The 22885-nt window shown below is 40.5% G+C and overlaps 1 protein-coding gene across 2 annotated transcripts; it reads left to right on the forward strand.

Moving 5' to 3' along the window:
* Window positions 1–1619: 1619 nt before the first annotated feature.
* Window positions 1620–21732, forward strand: LOC139381893 (uncharacterized). 2 transcript variants are annotated; one of them, XM_071125744.1, is made up of 11 exons: window positions 1620–1753; window positions 2299–2458; window positions 3339–3474; window positions 4490–4600; window positions 16504–16636; window positions 17162–17340; window positions 17596–17669; window positions 17803–17965; window positions 18078–18163; window positions 18728–18918; window positions 19611–20399. In XM_071125744.1, exons 2-11 carry the CDS (start codon window positions 2347–2349, stop codon window positions 20085–20087), a joined length of 1662 nt encoding a protein of 553 aa, XP_070981845.1. In that variant the 5' UTR covers window positions 1620–1753; window positions 2299–2346; the 3' UTR covers window positions 20088–20399. The 2 variants fall into 2 exon arrangements, with proteins under 2 accessions (XP_070981845.1, XP_070981846.1); XM_071125745.1 differs by lacking the exon at window positions 1620–1753 and having other exon boundaries at window positions 2163–2458; window positions 19611–21732.
* Window positions 21733–22885: the final 1153 nt, after the last annotated feature.

Consider the following 22885-nt stretch of genomic DNA (forward strand, 5'->3'; position numbering starts at 1 on the left):
CATCACGGACAAACTGAAATGGTCCACCCACACAGACAGCGTGGTGAAGAAGGTGCAACAGCGCCTCTTCAACCTCAGGAGGCTGAAGAAATGTGGCTTGTCACCTAAAACACTGTAAAACAATTTACAGATGCAAAATCGAGAGCATCCTGTCGGGTTATATCACTGCCTGGTATGGCAACTGCACCGCCCTCAACCGCAAGGCTCTCCAGAGAGTAGTGTGGTCTGCACAACGCATCACCGGGGGCAAACTACCTGCCCTCCAGGACACCTACAGCACCCGATGTCACAGGAACGCCAAAAAGATCATCAAGGACAACAACCACCTGAGCCATTGTCTGTTCACCCCACCATCATCCAGAAGGCGAGGTCAGTACAGGTGCATCAAGCTGGAACCGAGAGACTGAAAAACAGCTTCTATCTCAAGGCCATCAGACTGTTAAACAGCCATCACTAACATAGAGAGGCTGCTGCCAACATACAGACTAAGTCTCTGGCCACTTTAATAAATCGACTAAAGGTATCACTAGTCACTTTAAATAACACCACTTTAATAATGTTTACATATCCCACATTACTCATCTCACATGTATATACGGTTCTATACCATCCACTGCATCTTGCCTATGCTGCACGGCCATCACTCATCCATATATTTACAGTGGGGCAAAAAAGTATTTAGTCAGCCACCAATTGTGCAAGTTCTCCCACTTAAAAAGATGAGAGAGACCCGTAATTTTCATCATAGGTACACTTCAACTATGACAGACAAAATGAGGAAAAAAAATCCAGAAAATCAAATTGTAGGATTTTTAATGAATTTATTTGCAAATTATGGTGGACAATAAGTATTTGGTCAATAACAAAAGTTTATCTCAATACTTTGTTATATACCCTTTGTTGGCAATGACAGAGGTCAAACGTTTTCTGTAAGTCTTCACAAGGTTTTCACACACTGTTGCTGGTATTTTGGCCCATTCCTCCATAAAAAATCCTGCAATGTGATTTTTCTGGAGAAAAAAAAATCTCATTTTGTCTGTCATAGTTGAAGTGTACCCATGATGAAAATTACAGGCCTCTCTCATCTGTTTAAGTGGAAGAACTTGCACAATAGGGGGCTGACTAAATACTTTTTTTGCCCCACTGTATATATTCTTTATTCACCCCTTTACATTTGTGTGTATAAGGTAGTTGTTGTGAATTTGTTAGATTACTTGTTAGATATTACTGCATTGTCGGAACTAGAAGCACAAGCATTTCGCTACACTCCCATTAACATCTGCTGACCATGTGTATGTGACCAATAAAATGTGATTTGACTCAAACTGGGCAGTTACATTTGCATAAACTATGTCTTTCACAGTTTTAAATGTGTTCAGGGTTTTAAATAGATAGGCAAGTCATGTATAGGTCTATTTACCTTAATAAATACCTTTTATTTGTTTGCCTGAAGTGTCATTCAACCGAAACGTTCCTAACCTTTGGTATCAACAAAAACATCATAGGAGGAGCTTTATACCAATACACGCATATTATCCCCTAAATTTTGCCACTGATTTACCGCTGAACAGTAAATTGAGCAAGTGGTTATTAAACATTGCCAACCTACTGTCTTTATTCTGAGGTTATGATTTCAATGACACCATATTCTTGTGTTCTTTTTCAGGCCGCTCCAGTCCAAAGCGTTGAAATGTTGACACAATATTATTGTTATTCAACGTTGAGTGAAACTTGAACAGTCCCGTGTCTTGAGGTAGGCGTTTTTCCGACTGGCAACATTTGCAGCCACAACCAGCAACATTACTTTATGTTTAAATAGCGCATTCAATGGAAGACAATTCATTTTGAATGTTTCAGTTTCACGGATATAATCGGCGAGTCCTTACTGTCAAGTTACCACAGCCACACAGTCATAATTGGCTATAGTAAAAATTAAAACAGAAATGTGCTTTTTGGTCTTCATTTAAGGTTAGTGTTATGCATAAGGTTAGCAGTGTGGTTAGGTTTTAAATCATATTTTAAGAAGATACATTGTCGAAATAGGCGGTGTTTATGACTTTTTGGCTGTGGTAACTAGTGACGATCCCATATTGAGATTACGAAAATGCAGAGCCAGGTCACATGTGTCTCTATCCAATCAGATTCCCTAGGCGGAGTCTGTCATGCCTACTGCAGTACAATCGTTTTTCACACAATAAAATATCCAGCTACTTAGTCGCGTAGGATCTCTGTTAAATGAATGTGTAATTGTTGTTACAATGTATCGTCTCTGTATGGATATTTTGTTTACTTTGACAGAGTAATAGTCAGGCGGCACAGGGGTCGATCGTCTGCAGTATTCGCATAATGCTTCCAATGCCTAGTGTCGATGGGGACATTTTTGACTGTGTTCAACGAGGGAACGTTGAACATTGTGCACATATCATTCAACATGATCGATCTATCCTCAAAGAGAAAGGTAAGGCTTACCTATGCATGTTTGGAGTATGCATTAGCCTATATAATTTACTGCACACACATTTGGGGAAAATGGGAAATGGATTATATTTTTCAACTAGCCTAGCTACCCGACTGTAGCCTATTCCAATGTCACTTCCGGGAAAGGTGCTTACCATACCATTATTCTAGGGAATGTGTTATTACTTTCTGTAGTTAAATGCTGAATAAAAAGGATGTCAGTAAAGATGTCTGTCGTCAGATCTTTACCATTAGCATGTATTACCCAGTCACTTAGTTGCATCAAATATGCATGAGTAAATTGCTTTGGTACAGGCAGCATATATTGCTTTATGTAATGTTTTATAACCAATCTAACTATCTTAAAACTACTGGCCATATTAGGCCTAGTTTTAATTATGTCAAGTTTTAACAATGGCAAGTTTCAGAGTCCCATCACAGTTGATGACAGCTGACTGCTGATGTCTCCTGTTGTGATTTTGTCATGTTGTCAGAGAGAGAGATGCCTTAACTTGTCTGTGTTTTATCAATGATCTGAGATGGGTAGTTGTTCAGTCTATTCTCTCAGACACTTTTCAGCTCCTGACAGTAGTAAAGAGACAATAGTAGGCCTACTGCTCTTTGCGTGGTTAGGGAGTGACACTATCTCAAAGTAATAGAATAAATGTGATCATTTACAGTCATAGTACTTGAAGCATCTTTAAACACCAACATTTATTTTACTGTGAGATGTTCAATATCTTCTCTAAAGTTCTTCAGTCAAGACTGTCTCCTTTTAACAGCAAAACACAGGCTTTTCACACTGATGAGACTTGTCATATGTATGTGTGTGTGTGTGTGTGTGTGTGTGTGTGTGTGTGTGTGTGTGTGTGTGTGTGTAGGTTGGGGTGGTTTTAGTCCTCTCCACTTTGCGTCCCTCCATGGTAACCGTGCCATGGTTGACATGTTGCTAAGCAACGGAGCTGACCCCAACCTGACCTGTGATGCAGGAATGACAGCCTTCCATTTTGCCTGCAGGTCAGTAACACTGATTGGACTGGGTAAGCCCCACTATCCACTCCTATTAAATCTGTGGAAAGGGACTAGGGGAAGAGCGTTGGGCCCCTGTAGGGCTGTGACGGGCATGGAATTTTGGGTGAAGGTAATTGGCTAGCCAAATGACTGCGGTCACCGTAATGACCGTTCAAATATTTAAAAAAATGAATGAAGACAGATTTTCTCATAGAATGAATAGAACTGGTGTCCCCATTCAAGTCAATGATGGTGTAATGGGTGGACGGGTGGCCATTGGGAGTGTACCCATAGGAGCAAAACAGGAAGTTAAAGTAGGAAGTAAAAGCAGAACATTTACCAATCAATATTTGCTTTGATTTGTTGATTCAACTCAACTGACATTATAAAAAATACATTCCATTGCATGAGCCACATCATCATTTGAATGAACATTCTACATTACATAATTATTGCATCACAATACCAGCCAGCAATTGCGAGTGTACCCATGAGTTTACCAGTCAAATTACCGGGGTTAAAGGTTCCAACCCTGTTCTATTCATTCTGTTTCTATGTGTGCTGCTGCTACAGGGAGTGGGGCGTTGCCTAGGAAACCAAAGACTTGTTTGCTACAACACCTTGCTTGTTTCAGCAAGGAGCAACAACGTTTCATCACGTTGTTAAGAGTCCATGTTACAGCAGTTATTTTATTTTCATGATGGTCTACATCCGTAACCGTTGGTTATATGGTAATTGTGTCAGCCCAAGGCACCTGGAGCAGAAATGCCGCTCTCTCCTAGAAATTCCCCTCTTCTTCTCTCTGAAGTGTGCACTCATACAGTCCCCCTCATGGATGTAAATGGAGAGGACTGGTGTAAGAAATATGGTTAAACCTCCCTCCAGCCTGTACTTACATCAATCCAATGCTTTTAAATGCTTGAGGGGGAGTGACTGAGTATACACTTCAGGGAGAAATGGAATTGGAATACTAATTAATGCTATTAATATGTTATTTATGGTAATGTATCTGTCTCTCTAGGCATGGTAATGTATACGTGATGCACCAGATGATGCAGCATGGAGCTGACCTGCGCATGGTAGACCATCAGGGCAAAACCGCCCTACACCATGGAGTATGTGGAGGGAACATGTAAATACACACACACACACACACACACACACACACACACACACACACACACATAAACAGACATTAACACACACACATAGCTGCATAATGTTATATATTATATATCAACTTCATCCCAAGCCGACAGATTTTAATTCTCCATCATTAAAATGTTTTGTTTGTTGTTTAACTTTTTATGCACTTTAGAATTCTTTGAAAAGCACTATACAAGTTTAAAAAATGATGTGTGTGTGTATATATACTGAACCAAGATATAAACGCAACATGCAACAATTTAAAAGATTTTACTGAGTGACAGTTCATATAAGGAAATCATTACATTTAAATAAATTAGGCCCTAATCTATGGGTTACACATGACTGGGCAGGGGTGCAGGGGCAGGGGTGCAGGGGCAGGGGTGCAGGCATGGGTGGGCCATGGGTGCCCAGGCCCACCCACAGGGGAGCCAGACCCAGCTACAAACGGGCTTTATTACAGACAGAAATACTCCTCAGCAAACCCCCTCCCTCCCCTCAGATGATCCCACAGGTGAAGAAGCCGTATGTGGAGGTCATGGGGTGGCGTGTTTACGCGTGGTCTGTGGTTGTGAGGCCGTTTGGACTCACTGCCAAATCCTGTAAAATGACGGAGGCGGCTTGTGGTAGAGAAATTAACATTCAATTCTCTGGCAACAGCTCAGGTGGACAGTCCTGGAGTCCCTCAAAACTTGAGACATCTGTGGCATGGTGTGGTGTGACAAAATGGCACATTTTAGAGTTGCCTTTTATTGTCCCCAACACAAGGTGCACCTGTGTAACGACCATTCTGTTTAATCAGCTTTTTGATATGCCACACCTGTCACATGGATGGATCATCTTAGGAAAGAGAAATGCTCACCAACAGGGATGTAAACAAATTTGTGGACACAATTAGAAATAAGCTTTTTGTGCATATGGCAAATTTCTGTGATCTTTTATTTGAGCTCATGATACATGGGAATAACACTTTACATGTTGCGTTTATAGACAGTACATTCTGAAAGTATTCAGACCCCTTGACCTTTTCCACATTTTGTTGCATTACAGCCTTATTCTAAAATGGATTAAATATAAAATGTCCCTAATCAATCTACACACAATACCCAATAATGACAAAGCGAAAACAGGTTTTTAGAAATGTTTGCAAATTTTAAAAAATCTACAGAAATGTACATAAGTATTCAGACCCTTTGCTATGAGGCTCGAAATTGAGCGGTGCATTCTGTTTCCCTTGATCATCCTTGAGATTTTTCTACAACTTGGAGTCCACCTGTGGTAAATTTAAATTGATTGGACATGATTTGGAAAGGTCTGTCTATATAAGGTCCTACAGTTTGCAGAGTATGTCAGAGCATAACCCTTCTCTGGGGAGAAGGGCCTTGGTCAGGGAGATGACCAAGAACCAGCTGGTCACTTCAACAGAGCTCCAGAGTTCCTCTGTGGAGATGGGAGAACCGAAGGACAATCAGGCCTTTATGGTGGAGTGGCCAGAATGGAGCCACTCCTCTGTAAAAGGCACATGACAGCCTGCTTGGAGTTTGCCAAAAGCACACTTAAAGGACTCTCAGACCATAAGAAACAAGATTCTCTGGTCTAATGAAACCAATATTGAACTATTTGGCCTGAATACCAAGCATCAGGTCTGGAGGAAACCTTGCACCATCCCAACAGTGAAGCATGGTGGTGGCAGCATCATGCTGTGGGGATGTATTTCAGCAGCAGGAACTAGTCAAGATCGAGGGAAAGATGAACAGAGCAAAGTATAAAGAGATCCTTGATGAAAACCTGCTCAGAGTGCTCAGGACCTCAGACTGGGGTGAAGGTTCACCTTCCAACAGGACAACACACAGCCAGCACACAGCCAAGACAACGCAGGAGTGGCTTCGGGACTGCATGTCCTTGAGTGGCCCAGCCAGAGCCCAGACTTGAACCCGATCAAACATCTCTGGAGAGACCTGAAAATAGCTGTGCAGTGACGCGCCCCATCCAACCTGACAGAGCTTGAGAGGTTCTGCAGAGAAGAATGGGAGAAACTCCCCAAATACAGGTGTGCCACGCTTGTAGTGGCATACCCAATAAAACTTGAGGCTGTAATCACTGCCAAAGGTGCTTCAACAAAGTATTGAGTAAAGGGTCTGAATACTTATGTAAATGTAAGTAAGTGCAAATGTATTAAAAAAATAAATAAATTACAAACATTTCTAAAACCTGTTTGTGACTCGTTTCAGGAAACTAGGCTTTTTTGGATGGGTGGGGGGGGGGTTATAAATGCTTTCTGTAATATGTGAACTTTCATGTGCCTAAATAGCAAACTTGTATGCCATCTGTAAATACAAATACAATTGTTAAATTATGAGCCTAGTTGGTTTAGCCACAGAAAAAGTCAGCAACCTTCCCACTAGCCATGATTTTCTGAGATAGAGTGGGCTGGACATGCTGATAGATGAGTTTGGATTGGTCTGCCATGTGGCATGCTTCTGTCTATTTGAGCTGGTCAGTATGTGTAGGTAAAATAAGGGCAACCATGGCATCCGTGACAGAGAGAGACGTGTCCATCCATGTATACGGATAGTCTAGCTACAGTGGTTCTTCCTTTAAAAGTTACGAGCTTGTGCCTCACTGTTAGTGGTAGATGGTGGCATTTTGTCATTACACCATACTATCACAAGGGGGTGTTAGAATGCTGATCTCTCAGTAGTCTAAACTGTGGCAATTAATGGAGCCGTTTTCAGTCTATGAGTCTCTTCTCTGGTACTAGAGTCCTGCATCAGGCAGCAACAAAAAAACTGTTGGTGGTCCTGGAGTTAAGAGAGAACTTGGGTAAATACAATCGGTAATTTAACTTGTGATTTGACCTGACGATTTCTGAAAAATAGCCACGGTGGGCTTTTTGTTTCTCTCCCTCTAAAAACAGAAATTAATCATTCTAAATAAGTAACTGGCTTTATTTACAAATGAGTAAGAATGTCTCAGCCCATGTTCAAGAATGGCCTTTTTCCCTTTATTCAGATTACAATCTCTCACTTTCGGTAATTTGAAACGAAATCCTCTCCAAAATATTTTTTTTTTTAAACAAGCCATAGAAAGTTGGTTGCAATTTCAGTAAAATAAAAAATTTAAATAAAAAAGTAAGAACTTGTCTGTCGGCCCTGCATTAAAGACCAAAATTATTTAAAGAAAATTGTGATGAATACAAATATATACCAGTTTAATTTAAGGACCAAAAAATTGACAGCTGTGCCATATTGATTGCAAAATAGTTTGGGAGAGATTTTCGATGTACCAATTCCATGGCACATGGTTTATGAATTGACACGCAATTTTCTGTTTATTATAACCTACTGCAGGCCTAAAACCTATGGGTTTAACCTTCTGAATTAATTATTATATTGAAGATAGAAGGCGGGAAATGAGGCGTTGAAGATGGCGAGGAACGAGATGGAGACACAATCCATGCCAGGCACACCTGTAAGCTCTGGAACTCCACCTCCTGTTTGTGGACTCATGAAAATACCTGTCTATTTGTTGAAAAATCAACCCGATTACCATATTTAGTCATTCCATGATGGTTTATTAGCAGGACAATAGACTCTTCATACATCGATTTATTTACAAAATGGTAATTTAATAGCCCGGCTACTGTAGGTGTGAAAATCCCCTAACTTGCAATGTATTACATTCAACTACATTTTAGTTGCATTTTCCCCCAGCTCCACGACCACTGTTAAAACCTTGCTGAGATTATCAATGTATTTGTTGTACCGTCAATTTGTCAAGCCAAAACATCTTGATGGCCTTCACCAGTTCATCTTTGCTTGTTGGCTTGGCAGAGTTACGGATGAATGTTTTCAGGAGATTTTTAGATCAATTGTAGTCATACCGTAGGCGACATGAGTCTCACTAGTGTTGAGTAATGTGTTGTAGGTCTTTTATTTATTTGTTTATTTATTTTTATTTAACCTTTATTTTACTACATAAAGGTCTACTTACTCTGCTGGTGTCTAGACCCAGTTTATGCCCTCATTTGCAATGCAAACCTGGGCGGCGGTATGTTTGGGTCATTGTCTGTATTTGGAGAATAAAAAAAATAAATTTAGCCTAACAGACAAAATTAGGTACAATAATAGAAATATACATGTAAATAGGCCTAAACGGAACAAAATATTGCTATAATTCTACTTTGAAAGAAACAATGTGTACCCAGAAACACCTCTCTGACGTAGGGTCCAGTGTATTTCTTGATGATTTCTTCCTCAAAGAAATCTCGAGCCATGATACCTGAAAAAGGAGGCAACAGTGAATTATTGTGGAGCACATAGCAGTCCGTGAGGTGTAGGCTACAGTATTTTGTGTACCTTTGGCTTTGTAAATAGCTAAACTTACCATCAAAAATCAAATATGGGCCTGGTCCCTGGCGATAAATTTACTGGCAGCTTCATTAAATAGTACCAGCAAAACAGTAGTCTCAATGTCAACAGTGAGAGGCGACTCTGGGATGCTGGCCTTCTAGGCAGAGTTCCTCTGTCCAGTGTCTGTGTTCTTTTGCCCATCTTAATCTTTTATTTTTATTGGCCAGTCTGAGATATGGCTTTTTCTTTGCAACTCTGCCTAGAAGGCCAGCATCCCAGAGGACTTGTGTGGCTTCTGTTTCTCAAACTAGACATTCTAATGTACTTGTTCAGTTTTGCACCGGGGCCTCCCACTCCTCTTTCTATTCTGGTTAGAACCAGTTTGTGTTGTTCTGTGAAGAGAGTAGTACACAGTGTTGTATGAGATCTTCAGTTTCTTGGCAATTTCTTGCATGGAATAGCCTTAATTTCCCATAACAAGAATAGACTGACAAGTTTCAGAAGAAAGATCTGTGTTTCTGGCCATTTTGAGCCTGTAATCAAACTGACAAATGCTGATGCTCCAGATACTCAACTAGTCTAAAGAAAACTGAAAAATTGGGTGTGCAAAATTATTCAGCCCCCTTAAGTTAATACTTTGTAGCGCCACCTTTTGCTGCGATTACAGCTGTAAGTCGCTTGGGGTATGTCTCTATCAGTTTTGCACATCGAGAGACTGACATTTTTTCCCATTCCTCCTTGCAAAACAGCTCGAGCTCAGTGAGGTTGGATGGAGAGCATTTGTGAACAGCAGTTTTCAGTTCTTTCCACAGATTCTCGATTGGATTCAGGTCTGGACTTTGACTTGGCCATTCTAACACCTGGATATGTTTATTTTTGAACCATTCCATTGTAGATTTTGCTTTATGTTTTGGATCATTGTCTTGTTAGAAGACAAATCTCCGTCCCAGTCTCAGGTCTTTTGCAGACTCCATCAGGTTCCATTCTTCCAGAATGGTCCTGTATTTGGCTCCATCCATCTTCCCATCAATTTTAACCATCTTCCCTGTCCCTGCTGAAGAAAAGCAGGCCCAAACCATGATGCTGCCACCACCATGTTTGACAGTGGGGATGGTGTGTTCAGCTGTGTTGCTTTTACGCCAAACATAACGTTTTGCATTGTTGCCAAAAAGTTCAATTTTGGTTTCATCTGACCAGAGCACCTTCTTCCACATGTTTGGTGTGTCTCCCAGGTGGCTTGTGGCAAACTTTAAACAACACTTTTTATGGATATCTTTAAGAAATGGCTTTCTTCTTGCCACTCTTCCATAAAGGCCAGATTTGTGCAATATACGACTGATTGTTGTCCTATGGACAGAGTCTCCCACCTCAGCTGTAGATCTCTGCAGTTCATCCAGAGTGATCATGTGCCTCTTGGCTGCATCTCTGATCAGTCTTCTCCTTGTATGAGCTGAACGTTTAGAGGGACGGCCAGGTCTTGGTAGATTTGCAGTCGTCTGATACTCCTTCCATTTCAATATTATCGCTTGCACAGTGCTCCTTGGGATGTTTAAAGCTTGGGAAATCTTTTTGTATCCAAATCCGGCTTTAAACTTCTTCACAACAGTATCTCGGACCTGCCTGGTGTGTTCCTTGTTCTTCATGATGCTCTCTGCGCTTTTAACGGACCTCTGAGACTATCACAGTGCAGGTGCATTTATACGGAGACTTGATTACACACAGGTGGATTGTATTTATCATCATTAGTCATTTAGGTCAACATTGGATCATTCAGAGATCCTCACTGAACTTCTGGAGAGAGTTTGCTGCACTGAAAGTAAAGGGGCTGAATAATTTTGCACGCCCAATTTTTCAGTTTTTGATTTGTTAAAAAAGTTTGAAATATCCAATAAATGTCGTTCCACTTCATGATTGTGTCCCACTTGTTGTTGATTCTTCACAAAAAAATACAGTTTTATATCTTTATGTTTGAAGCCTGAAATGTGGCAAAAGGTCGCAAAGTTCAAGGGGGCCGAATACTTTCGCAAGGCACTGTAGCTAGCCAACGTTAGCCAGTTAGCTTGGGTGCTTGACTGCTGTTATTAGTACAGAATGCTCAGATCAACCCTACTCCTCGGCCAGAGCGTCCAGTGTGCACTCTGAATGCTCCGAGAGCGAAACGCTCTGAATTGACAAATTGATAATCTGACAACGCTCTGAGTTTACGGGCGGGGCTAAAGCTTAAGAGGGTGTGAACATTGCTGAATGGGTGTAGACAAAGAAGAGCTCTCCAGTAGGTGTACCAAAATATTCAACAGCCATTTTCTCAAAATTCATTTTTATCAAGTTTCAAAGCAGATTTACTTTCCCATTGTTCCTCAAATGTAGTAAATAATATACAATTTTATAGCTCGGAGTCTCTACTTTATCCAATGTCAGAAACACCATTTCAAATTTTGCTACATAAGACCGATTTGAGCCAGTCGGTCACATTTTTGCTTTACCATTATGGTGTATTGTGTGTAAATTGATGAGGGGAAAAAATATATTTAATCCATTTTAGAATAAGGCAGTAATGTAACAAAATGTGGAAAAAGTCAAGGGGTTGTTCAGTAGACTGTATATATGTAGTGCATAAGTGACATGATGTCATAACATATGATGAGATATGATATTCATAAACTATATACAAAGAGTCACACACTGTAATATATATATATATATATATATATTATTTATATATAAATACAGTGGCAAGAAAAAGTATGTGAACCCTTTGGAATTACCTGGATTTCTGCATAAATTGGTCATAAAATTGTATCTGATCTTCATCTCAGTCACAACAATACACAAACACAGTGTGCTTAAACTAATAACACACAAGCAATTATACATTGCAATTCCTTTATTGAACACACCATGTAAATATTCACAGTGCAGAGTGGGAAAAGTATGTGAACCCTTGGATTTAATAACTGGTTGACCCTCCTTTAGCAGAAATAACCTCAACCAAACGTTTTCTGTAGTTGCGGATCAGACCTGCACAATGGTCAGGGGAATTTTGGACCATTCCTCTTTACAAAACTTTCAGTTCAGCAATATTTTTGGGATGTCTGGGGTGAACCGCTCTTTTGAGGTCATACCACATCATCTAAATCAGGTTGAGGTCAGGACTGTGACTGGGCCACTCCAGAAGACATATTTTCTTCTGTTGAAGCCATTCTGTTACTTCAGTGTTATGGGTCGTTTTCCTGTTGCATCACCCAACTTCTGTTGAGCTTCAATTGGCGGACAGATATCCTTACATTCTCCTGCAAAATGTCTTGATAAACTTGGGAATTCATTTTTCCGTGAATGATGGCAAGCTGTCCAGGCCCTGAGGCAGCAAAGCAGCCCCAAACCATGATAATCCCTCCACCATACTTTACAGTTGGAATGAGGTTTTGATGTTGGTGTGCAGTGCCTTTTCTCCTCACATAGTGTTGTGTGTTTCTTCCAAACAACTCAACTTTAGTTTAATCTGTCCACAGAATATTTTGCCAGTAGCGCTGTGGAACATCCAGGTGCTCTTTTGCGAACTTCAGACGTGCAGCAATGTTTCTTTTGGACCGTAGTGTCTTTGTCTGTGGTGTCCTCCCATGGAACACCATTATTCATTAGTGTTTTACGTATCGTATCTCCATTTATAGACAATTTGTCTTACTGTAGACTGATGAACATCAAGGCTTTTAGAGATACTTTTGTAACCCATTCCAGCTTTATGTAAGTCAACAATTCTTAATTTGAGGACTTCTGAGATCTCTTTTAATCGAGGTGTGGTTCACATCAGGCACTGCTTGTTGTGAATAACAAACTCAAATTTTGTGAGTTTTATAGGGCAGAGCAACTTTAACCAACATCTCCAATCTCGTCTAGATTGGACTCCAGGATAGCTGACTCCTACTCCAATTAGCTTTTGGAAAAGTCATTATCCAAGGGGTACACGTACTTTTTCTAACCTACACTGTGAATGTTTAAATTATTTATTCAATATAGACATGAAAAATACAATAATTTGTGTGTTATTAGTTTAAGCACACTGTGTTTATTTATTGTTGAGACTTAGATGAAGATCAGATCACATTTTATGACCAATTTATGCAGAAATCCAAAGGGTTCACATACATACAGTGGGGCAAAAAAGTATTTAGTCAGCCACCAATTGTGCAGGTTCTTCCACTTAAAAAGATGAGAGAGGCCTGTAATTTTCAGCATAAGTACACTTCAACTATGACAGACAAAATGAGGAAAAAAATCCAGGAAGTCATATTGTAGGATTTTTTATGAATTTATTTGCAAATTATGGTGGAATATACGTATTTGGTTACCTACAAACAAGCAAGATTTCTGGCTCTCACAGACCTGTAACTTCTTCTTTAAGAGGCTCCTCTGTCCTCCACTCGTTACCTGTATTAATGGCACCTGTTTGAACTTGTTATCAGTATAAAAGACACCTGTCCACAACCTCAAACAGTCACACTCCAAACTCCACTATGGCCAAGACCAAAGAGCTGTCAAAGGACATCAGAAACAACTGTAGACCTGCACCAGGCTGGGAACACTGAATCTGCAATAGGTAAGCAGCTTGGTTTGAAGAAATCAACTGTGGGAGCAATTATTAGGAAATGGAAGACATACAAGACCACTGATAATCTCCCTCGATCTGGGGCTCCCTCATTTGGATGATCCAGAAGAAGATTGGGAGAATGTCATATGGTCAGATGAAACCAAAATAGAACTTTTTGGTAAAAACTCAACTCGTCGTGTTTGGAGGACAAAGAATGCGGAGTTGCATCCAAAGAACACCATACCTACTGTGAAGCATGGGGGTGGAAACATCATTTTTCTGCAAAGGGACCAGGACGATTGATCCGTGTAAAGGAAAGAATGAATGGGGCCATGTATCGTGAGATTTTGAGTGAAAACCTCCTTCCATCAGCAAGGGCATTGAAGATTAAACATGGCTGGGTCTTTCAGCATGACAATGATCCCAAACACACCAAACACACCGCCCGGTCAACAAAGGAGTGGCTTTGTAAGAAGCATTTGGGGCCATGTATTGTGAGATTTTGAGTGAAAACCTCCTTCCATCAAGGGCATTGAAGATGAAACGTGGCTAGGTCTTTCAGAATGACTTCGTGGCTTCGTAAGAAGCATTTCAAGGTCCTGGAGTGGCCTAGCCAGTCTCCAGATCTCAACCCCATAGAAAATCTTTGGAGGGAGTTGAAAGTCCGTGTTGCCCAGCAACAGCCCCAAAACATCACTGCTCTAGAGGAGATCTGCATGGAGGAATGGGCCAAAATACCAGCAAAGTGTGTGAAAACCTTGTGAAGACTTACAGAAAACGTTTGACCTCTGTCATTGCCAACAAAGGGTATTTAACAAAGTATTGAGAAACTTTTGTTATTGACCAAATACCTTATTTTCCACCATAATTTGCAAATAAATTCATAAAAAAACCTACAATGTGATTTTCTGGATTTTTCTTCCTCAATTTGTCTGTCATAGTTGAAGTGTACCTATGATGAAAATTACAGGCCTCTCTCATCTTTTTAAGTGGGAAAACTTGCACAATTGGTGGCTGACAATTTTTTTTTATTTTTTTATTGTCATTAATTCATTCAGAATTATATAAAATCCCCTTAGGATCTGTGAGAATATCTGAGAATATCTAATGGAAAATGCCCCTTACATATTAATATAGATATTAATATATACAATCCTCTAAATGTAATTATTGGCGGAGTGTCACATCATTGAAAAAATATTTTCCGATATACTGTAGGCCTTACACAGGCCATAGGAGTCTCGCTAGTGTTGAGTAATGTTATGTTAAAAATGGTGTAGGTCTTGTTTATTTAATGAGCATATTGAAGTTAGAAGCAAAAACCTATTATTTATTTTAGCACTATTTCAGCACCGTTTCGCTCTGCTCTGAGGGCAAGCATGGGGACTGGTATTGATAAATCAATGAGATTTACATTTTCACTTAATCTCCGTTTGAGTATTGGTTAGACAAGAATTAGAACATTCGGGTGCAAAAATGTTATGCTCTTAGTGTAACCTTTATTTAACTAGGCAAGTCAGTTAAGAACAAATTCTTATTTACAAGGACAGCCTACTCCTTCCTCCCGTTGTACAGCGCCATATTTTACATTCCATTCAAATGGAAACCCTGCGTGTTTTGTTTTTCTCTGAATAGAAACACCATAATATTAAACAAATATATTAAGCCAAATGTCTTAAAATCAATCCCATATACTATGTTATTACAAAAAGGTTTTAAATTCTCTGCCAATGCAGAAGACTATCAAATGATTCTCAAAGATGCCCTCTGGTGCTCACACTAGCAATAACTTGTATTAACAGAAAAAATGGCTGACAAATAAATAATGTGCCGCAGAATGCTGCAGCAAGGTGTACCGCAGTATGACGCAACTTTGAAAGGAGGAACCACTGTACACTGCGTCTCACAAAGACACGGCTGTTCGAACCAAAAATCTCTCATTTGGACTCATTATATATATACATTATTATTTTTCAAAGAACAGATTTCCACCGGTCTAATGTCCATTGCTCATGTTTCTTGGACCAAGCAAGTATCTTCTTATTATTGGTGTCCTTTAGTAATGGTTTCTTTGCAGCAATTCGATCATGAAGGCCTGATTCATGCAGTCTCCTCTGAACAGTTGATGTTGAGATGTGTCTGTTACTTGAACTCTGTGAAGCATTTATTTGGGCTGCAGTCTGAGGTGCAGTTAACTCTAATAAACATATCCTCTGCAGCAGAGGCAACTCTGGGTCTTCCTTTCCTGTGGTGGTCCTCATGAGAGCCAGTTTCATCATAGCGCTTGATGGTTCTTGAAATTTTCTCACCTTCATGTCTTAAAGTAATGATGACTGTCATTGTCTTTGTTTATTTTGGCTGTTCTTGCAATAATATGGACTTAGCTCTATTTGGTAAAAGCCTATCTTCTGTTTACCATCCCTACCTTGTCACAACACAACTGATTGGCTCAAAAAAAAGAAGAAAAAAAAGACAAATTAACTTTTAACAAGGGACGCCTGTTAATTGAAATACATTCCAGGTGACTACCTCATGAGGATGGTTGAGAATGCCAAGAGTGTGCAAAGCTGTCATCAAGGCAAAGGGTGGCTACTTTGAAGAATCTCAAATATAAAATATATTTTGATTTGTTTAACACTTTTTTGATTACTACATGATTCCTTATGTGTATTTCATAGTTTTGATGTCTTCACTATTATTCTACATTGTAGAAAATAGTAAAACAAATAAGAATAACCTTTGAATGAGTATGTGTTTCCGAAGGTTTGACTGGTACTGTATATAGCGTGTGCGACCCTCATTTATATTTATAGCTTACTGTTAGTTTTCAGAGTCAGCACCTCTACATAAAATAATTTTCTCTGGGTGTGCTCCAGGTCCAGCTTTTTATTATACACACGCATGCACACACATCAAAACACACACACTCTAACCCCGAGCTGTGTCTCCCAGTGTAGCGATGCAGTACCTGTGGGAGACAGGACTGTTTAGGTGGTGTGATGGAGACATGTACCATGTTACACCTCTACACCTGGCTGCTGATACTGGCAACACTGAGGTGGTCCGTTACCTGCTCCGAGGAAAGGTGAGACATACACACTTGCTTGGTAAGTAAGTCCGATGATGACTTTCATGTTTCACTTCTATTGGGGAGTTTCGCTATGGAGTTACCCTTAAGAGTTACGTTCCTCAAATCACATTATATCTTACGAACAGGGCATGTAAGGTTGTGGGTCGTGTACCAATAATATCTCCTTTCTCCTAAAAGCATTGGATTTGTGGAGGCATGGGCAATCTGGAGTTTCCACCATATTTATTATACCATATTTATTTTTCATATCAGTGAAGGGATGGAGAATCTCAATTGCATACTTATCGTGTCCTCTCTTGGTGACGACTGACTGCACCTGAGATGGCCACTGTCCTCGGTTATGTGGTGCTGGCTTTCTAGTGGACGTCGCTGTCCACTAGAATGGTGCTGAATCTCTGTGACATGCGCTCTTTGCTGAAAGATCTGGAGCCCGATGGAGCCCTCGGCAGTAGTATCCTTCAGCGTTTTAGGATTGTTCCTGCACTGTTTTAAAGTATTTTTTGTTTGTGTGTGTGGCAGAGGTGTATGGTGGAGACTGTGGATGAGGATGGGTTGACAGCAGTCCATGTGGCAGCTGAGAGGGGCTGTGTAGAGGTGTGTTGGACGCTGTTACAGAGATCCGGCTTCAGGATGCTGCACTTGAAGACCTATAGCGGACACACGCCTCTGGATCTCTGCAGGCAGGGAAAGACATTCAGGTGGGTCCCAATATCTATAACATTTACCTTCAAATTGGTTTTGTTCATTAGGCACAAAACGGAAGAAAACTGACCAAAATCTTGTGAAACATTTTTAAAACGTTTTCCATTGTGTAACCTAATGAATACAACCCAGGAATATATACCACTGTCAACGTCTTCTGTCCATCTAACTGTCCCATTGCCCTACCGTCACCTGGAACATCACTTTAACATTTTAACCATCTTTATTATGTTGGGGTTGTATTTCCACAGACACTTGCAGCTGACCAAACTACTGACCCGCTACATGAGGGAGCCACCATTTAACAAACCCGATGAGTCCCACCGTAAGTGCTGAGGCTGTGATAAGTTTAACTGTAATGAACATTGTGTGACATTGAATTGTGTTTCTCTGTATAATTGTGTGTATGGGTGGGTCTCTCTCTCTGGATGTGTGTGTTTGTGCGTGCATGCATCCAGTCCTTTACTACTGGACGTTATTCTTCCCATGTCTGATTGGAGGAGCTATTCTGATTATCGCAACAATGTTGGGGGGCTACGGAGGGATAACGTGCGCCGTCCTCTTCCCCTGGCTGGCCAGGAGTATATTTTCCCAGTTCCACCGCATGACGACCTACCAGAGGTATAGACACTGTGTGTGTGTGTGTGCTAACTATGTGTGTATCTGCACTATACAGTCAATTAATCCATTGTATTGGTCTTTGTTCCATTACCTGTCCTATGTTGTGTTGCAGGTTGGCCAACCCCGTCTACCTAGGGACTGTGATAGCTGGATTGTTCCACTCTCTAGTCTGCTTCTACTATAGAATACTACCGCCTAATATCCTTTATATTACAGTGATAGTATATTACCTAATATCGTGTACTGCCTAATTCTATTACAAAGTATATACTTTTCACATACATTGAATGCCTGATGAAGACTGTGGCTTTAAACAAATCAAATTGCAAATCTTGCTAGTGACCGTAGTTACTGGAGGTTGTGGTAAATTATTCTGTAGCTGAATTATGATAAATATACTTTACACTGACTATCCATCATACATCACATGTATGTAGCCTACATCTAGTATATTTAAGCAATAATGCACGAGGGGGTGTGGTATATGGCCAATATACCACGGCTAAGGGCTGTTCTTCCGCACGACGCAATGCAGAGTGCCTTGATACAGCCCTTAGCTGTGGTATATTGGCTGCATACCACAAACATCCAAGGGGCCTTATTGCTCTTATAAACTGGTTACCAACGTAATTACAGCAGTAAAATAAATGTTTTGTCATACTCGTGGCATATGGTCTGATATACCACGGCTGTCATCCAATCATCATTCAGGGCTCGAACCACCCAGTTTATAATGTTGGTTGAGTCTTAACCCACTGTGACGCTTGTGGGGTGATGGTGTTCTGGGTCATGTGTCGCTGGTCCAGTTTTCTGTGGTTCTGGTCTTGTTCTGGATGGTTCTAACCCAGGATCCTGGAGAGTTGGGACCGGGAGATGCAGATCCTCGCTACTCCTCCATAACAGACCTGCTGGAGAACAACCAGAATCCGCAGAGGTTCTGCATCTACTGTGAGGTGAGGAGAACCAGTCAAGAGAACCAATATATCTTTATTATGAGTTGAAACAGACCGAAGTTCTGTATCTACTGTAACATGAGGAGAGCAAGTTTAAGTTAGTGTTGCAGCTGAGAATTGAGTTGTGGCCAGTTTATCCTGCCCTCATTTTGTCATGGTATTATAGTGGCGACTATAGTCTCCACTATAGTAAGTGTTGATTGGGCAATGCATGTTAACTTGACTCGTCAATCCTCAATATTCTTGAACGAAACTGTGCACATCCACAGAGAACCACATTCCCTAAATGCTCATCAAACAGCGCCTCGATCCATTCAGCAGTTTTCTTTTACAAAGATAGGTTTATGGCATTCTGCCATTTCTAGTTGACTCAACTTTGGCAAATGTGTTGAGGCAACTCAGGAGTGTATGTAAGCAGACCTTTCCTGCCCCTATGTAAATAAAAAAATCGTGTTGCAGCTGGTTGCCTTGATTTTTTAAAAGTTGACTCAACTCAAATTGTACAGTGTATGCATATCAATAGCAGTAGCTATTGTTCATATGTCACATTTAGGGTGTGCTTGCTTATCTGAATTTCCTTAATGTTGGGGAATTGCCAACACTATGTCACTTAGACATATAGTTTTTATATTTATATATGATTATAGAAAAGATGAGTATTTCTCACTGCTATTCCCTCTCTCTCCATCTAGTTGTTCCAGCCAGACCATACTAAACACTGTAAATTGTGTGATGTGTGTGTGAGGGATTACGACCACCACTGCCTGTTCCTGAACCGCTGTGTTGGCGGTGGCAACCACCGCCTCTTCATCATCTTTATCCTCTCCATGGCCACAGCACACCTCCTTTTCATTGCCGTGGCAACTTACCACCTGTATGTGGTCGTGGTATCCCTCGAGGACCAGTCATTGGTTAGGGCAGTAGCTGCACAGTTCTGGGTGGTCTCCCTGACGATAATGAACTTTCTGACAATCCTTTGGGAGGTGTGGTTGTTGACGGAACAGTTTGACGCCATCGCCATTGGGACTACCACCTACTTCAAACCTACCTGCGAGACTCGGCCACGGTCGCTAGGACAACGCTGGACAGCGGTGCTTACCTTCCTATTGGAGGGGAGGAGACGGTTAGATTATGGACTCACGGGGGACAAGATCTCCATAGACATTTAGATAATATGGACTCTAAAACCTATGGTGAAATGAAGAACAATGTATATTTTGTCAGTTTTCCATTCTTAAAACCAGCTGGATCTTCTAGCCTGTTGAGCTAAAGCCTAGGCATTACCTCGGGAAGCAAATACCGCTATTAAACATATAACAAGTGGTGTGTAGACCAGAATGAGTTCTAAGAGATCTTAACATTAGAGATAACATGTTACTTAGATTGTCTTTTGAGAGTGCGGTCGTAAACATGTCTGTTAAACATTATTCTGGAACATACACTGCCGTTCAAAAGTTTGGGGTCACTTAGAAATGTCCTTGTTTTTGTCCATTTAAATAACATCAAATTGATCAGAAGTACAGTGTTGACATTGTTAATGTTGTAAATGACTATTGTAGCTGGAATGGAATATCTACATAGGCGTGCAGAGGCCCATTATCAGCAAACATCACTCCTGTGTTCCCATGACACGTTGTGTTAGCTAATCCAAGTTGAGCATTTTAAAAAGGCTAATTGATCATTAGAAAACCCTTTTGCAATTATGTTAGCACAGCTGAAAACTGTTGTCCTGATTTTAAAGAAGCAATAAAACTGTCCTTCTATAGACTAGTTGAGTATCTGGAGCATCAGCATTTGTGGGTTCAATTACAGGCTCAAAATGGCCAGAAACAAAGATCTTTCTTCTGAAACTCGTCAGTCTATTCTTGTTCTGAGAAATGAAGGCTATTCCATACGAGAAATTGCCAAGAAACTGAAGATCTCGTTCAACGCTGTGTACTACTCCCTTCACAGAACAGCTTAAACTGTCTCTAACCAGAATAGAAAGAGGAGTGGGAGGCCCCGGTGTTCAACTGAGCAAGAGGACAAGTACATTTGTGTGTCTAGTTTGAGAAACAGACGCCTCACAAGTCCTCAACTGACAGCTTCATTAAATAGTACCCACAAAACGCCAGTCTCAACGTCAACAGTGAAGAGGCGACTCCGGGATGCTGACCTTTTGATATGGGCATATGTAGATATTCCATATAAAGAAATCAGACGTTTCCAGCTAGTCATTTACAACATTAACAATGTCTACACTGTATTTCTGATCAATTTGATGTTATATTAATGGACAAAACAAATTGCTTTTCTTTCAAAAACAAGGACATTTCTAAGTGATCCCAAACTTTTGAAAGGTAGTGTGGGTATTGAAAAATGTATACTTTTAATATATAGACTATAGTAGAATGAATGTGGAAATCTTGCCAGCGAACAAACCAACATCAAACTCCTCACATAACACACTGACTTAACCCCTGTCTGTCTTGGTAAGCATTTCCTATGTATGCATTTGGAGCTAGTTCTCTGTTTTATGTGATGCTCTGAGCTATTTTAAAGCCAACAGTACTTATACAACAATGTAGCTAGTGTATGAATAACTGACTGATTTTGTCTGGCCTGTGAAGGATCTCACTATTTAACTAGTATGTCCTGTGGGGTCCATTCTCTGTTTCACATTTTAATATACTGATGTATTTTAAAACTGTTTCATTGGAGATAACTGTTCACTTGAATTGTTACCTCAGTTTTTTTAATACTTCTCACTGGAACATTTATTTTTAACTTAGTTGTCATTGTGGTTTTAAATAAAAGTTCAATATGATGAAATGATGATGCTTGCCTTTGTTATTGGTGGTGTAAACCGTTGGTAAGTGACTAGTGTTAGCTTATAACTGCAATGTCATTTGGATAATTGCATGCCCTTTGAGCTAAGAAGGCATTAGCACTAGGCACTAACATAAGTCTTCAGGCCTCAGGCAACGTTACTTATTAGGCGAGAGGGGTTCACTGTGTGAAACATTCTTCGTGACACGTGTTATCATTAGATACCTCTCGTTACCTCTCTGACCTGCTCCTTTATAGCAAAACCACATCCAGTCATCTGCCATTACTATCACTGATTTCCTCAATATCCCACAGGGACATACCATATTACTACTAGATTACAGAGGATGAGGATTCAGTTGTCATCTCAGCCAGGTATGGTTGGGTAATGTATGTATCTGAGCAGTTTAGCCTTTTATGTCACATCATTTTATTGAATGTCCTCTATGGCCTGCTCTATGTACAGGGTGTTTACGATGGGAGAAAGCAGTCTGTACAGGCCATAAGACCTCTAACTCTCCATAACATCCATCCTGCCTCTGACAAGACATTTCCCTTTCTATTGCTGTGTTGACCTCTCTCCCTCTTTATTTCTCATGCTCTCTTTTTTTCTCTTTTATTTATTTATTTCACCTTTATTTAACCATGTAGGCTAGTTGTGAACAAGTTCTCATTTACAACTGCGACCTGGCCAAGATAAAGCAAAGCAGTGTGACACAAACAGCAACACAGAGTTACACATGGAATAAACAAACATATAGAGAAAGTCTATATACAGTGTGTGCAAATGAGGTAGGATAAGGGGGGTAAGGCAATAAATAGGCCATAGTGGTGAAATCATTACAGTATGGCAAATTAAACACTGGGGTGATAGATGTGCAGAAGATGAGTGTGCAAATAGCAATACTGGGGTGCAAATGAGAATAATAAAATAAATAACAACATGGTGATGAGGTAGTTGGATGGGCTATTTACAGATTGGCTATGTACAGGTGCAGTGATCTGTGAGCTGCTCTGACAACTGGTGCTTAAAGCTAGTGAGGGAGATATGAGTCTCTTACTTACACGCACTCTCTATCTCCTCTCTGTCTCTCTCTCTCTCGCATCCACACACAGTCCCTTAGTGTTCCTAGCACTCCATTCCAGCTGGTCCTTGTCC

The sequence above is a fragment of the Oncorhynchus clarkii genome, chromosome 23 (assembly GCF_045791955.1).
Source record: "Oncorhynchus clarkii lewisi isolate Uvic-CL-2024 chromosome 23, UVic_Ocla_1.0, whole genome shotgun sequence".
Classification (NCBI taxonomy): Eukaryota; Metazoa; Chordata; class Actinopteri; order Salmoniformes; family Salmonidae; genus Oncorhynchus; species Oncorhynchus clarkii.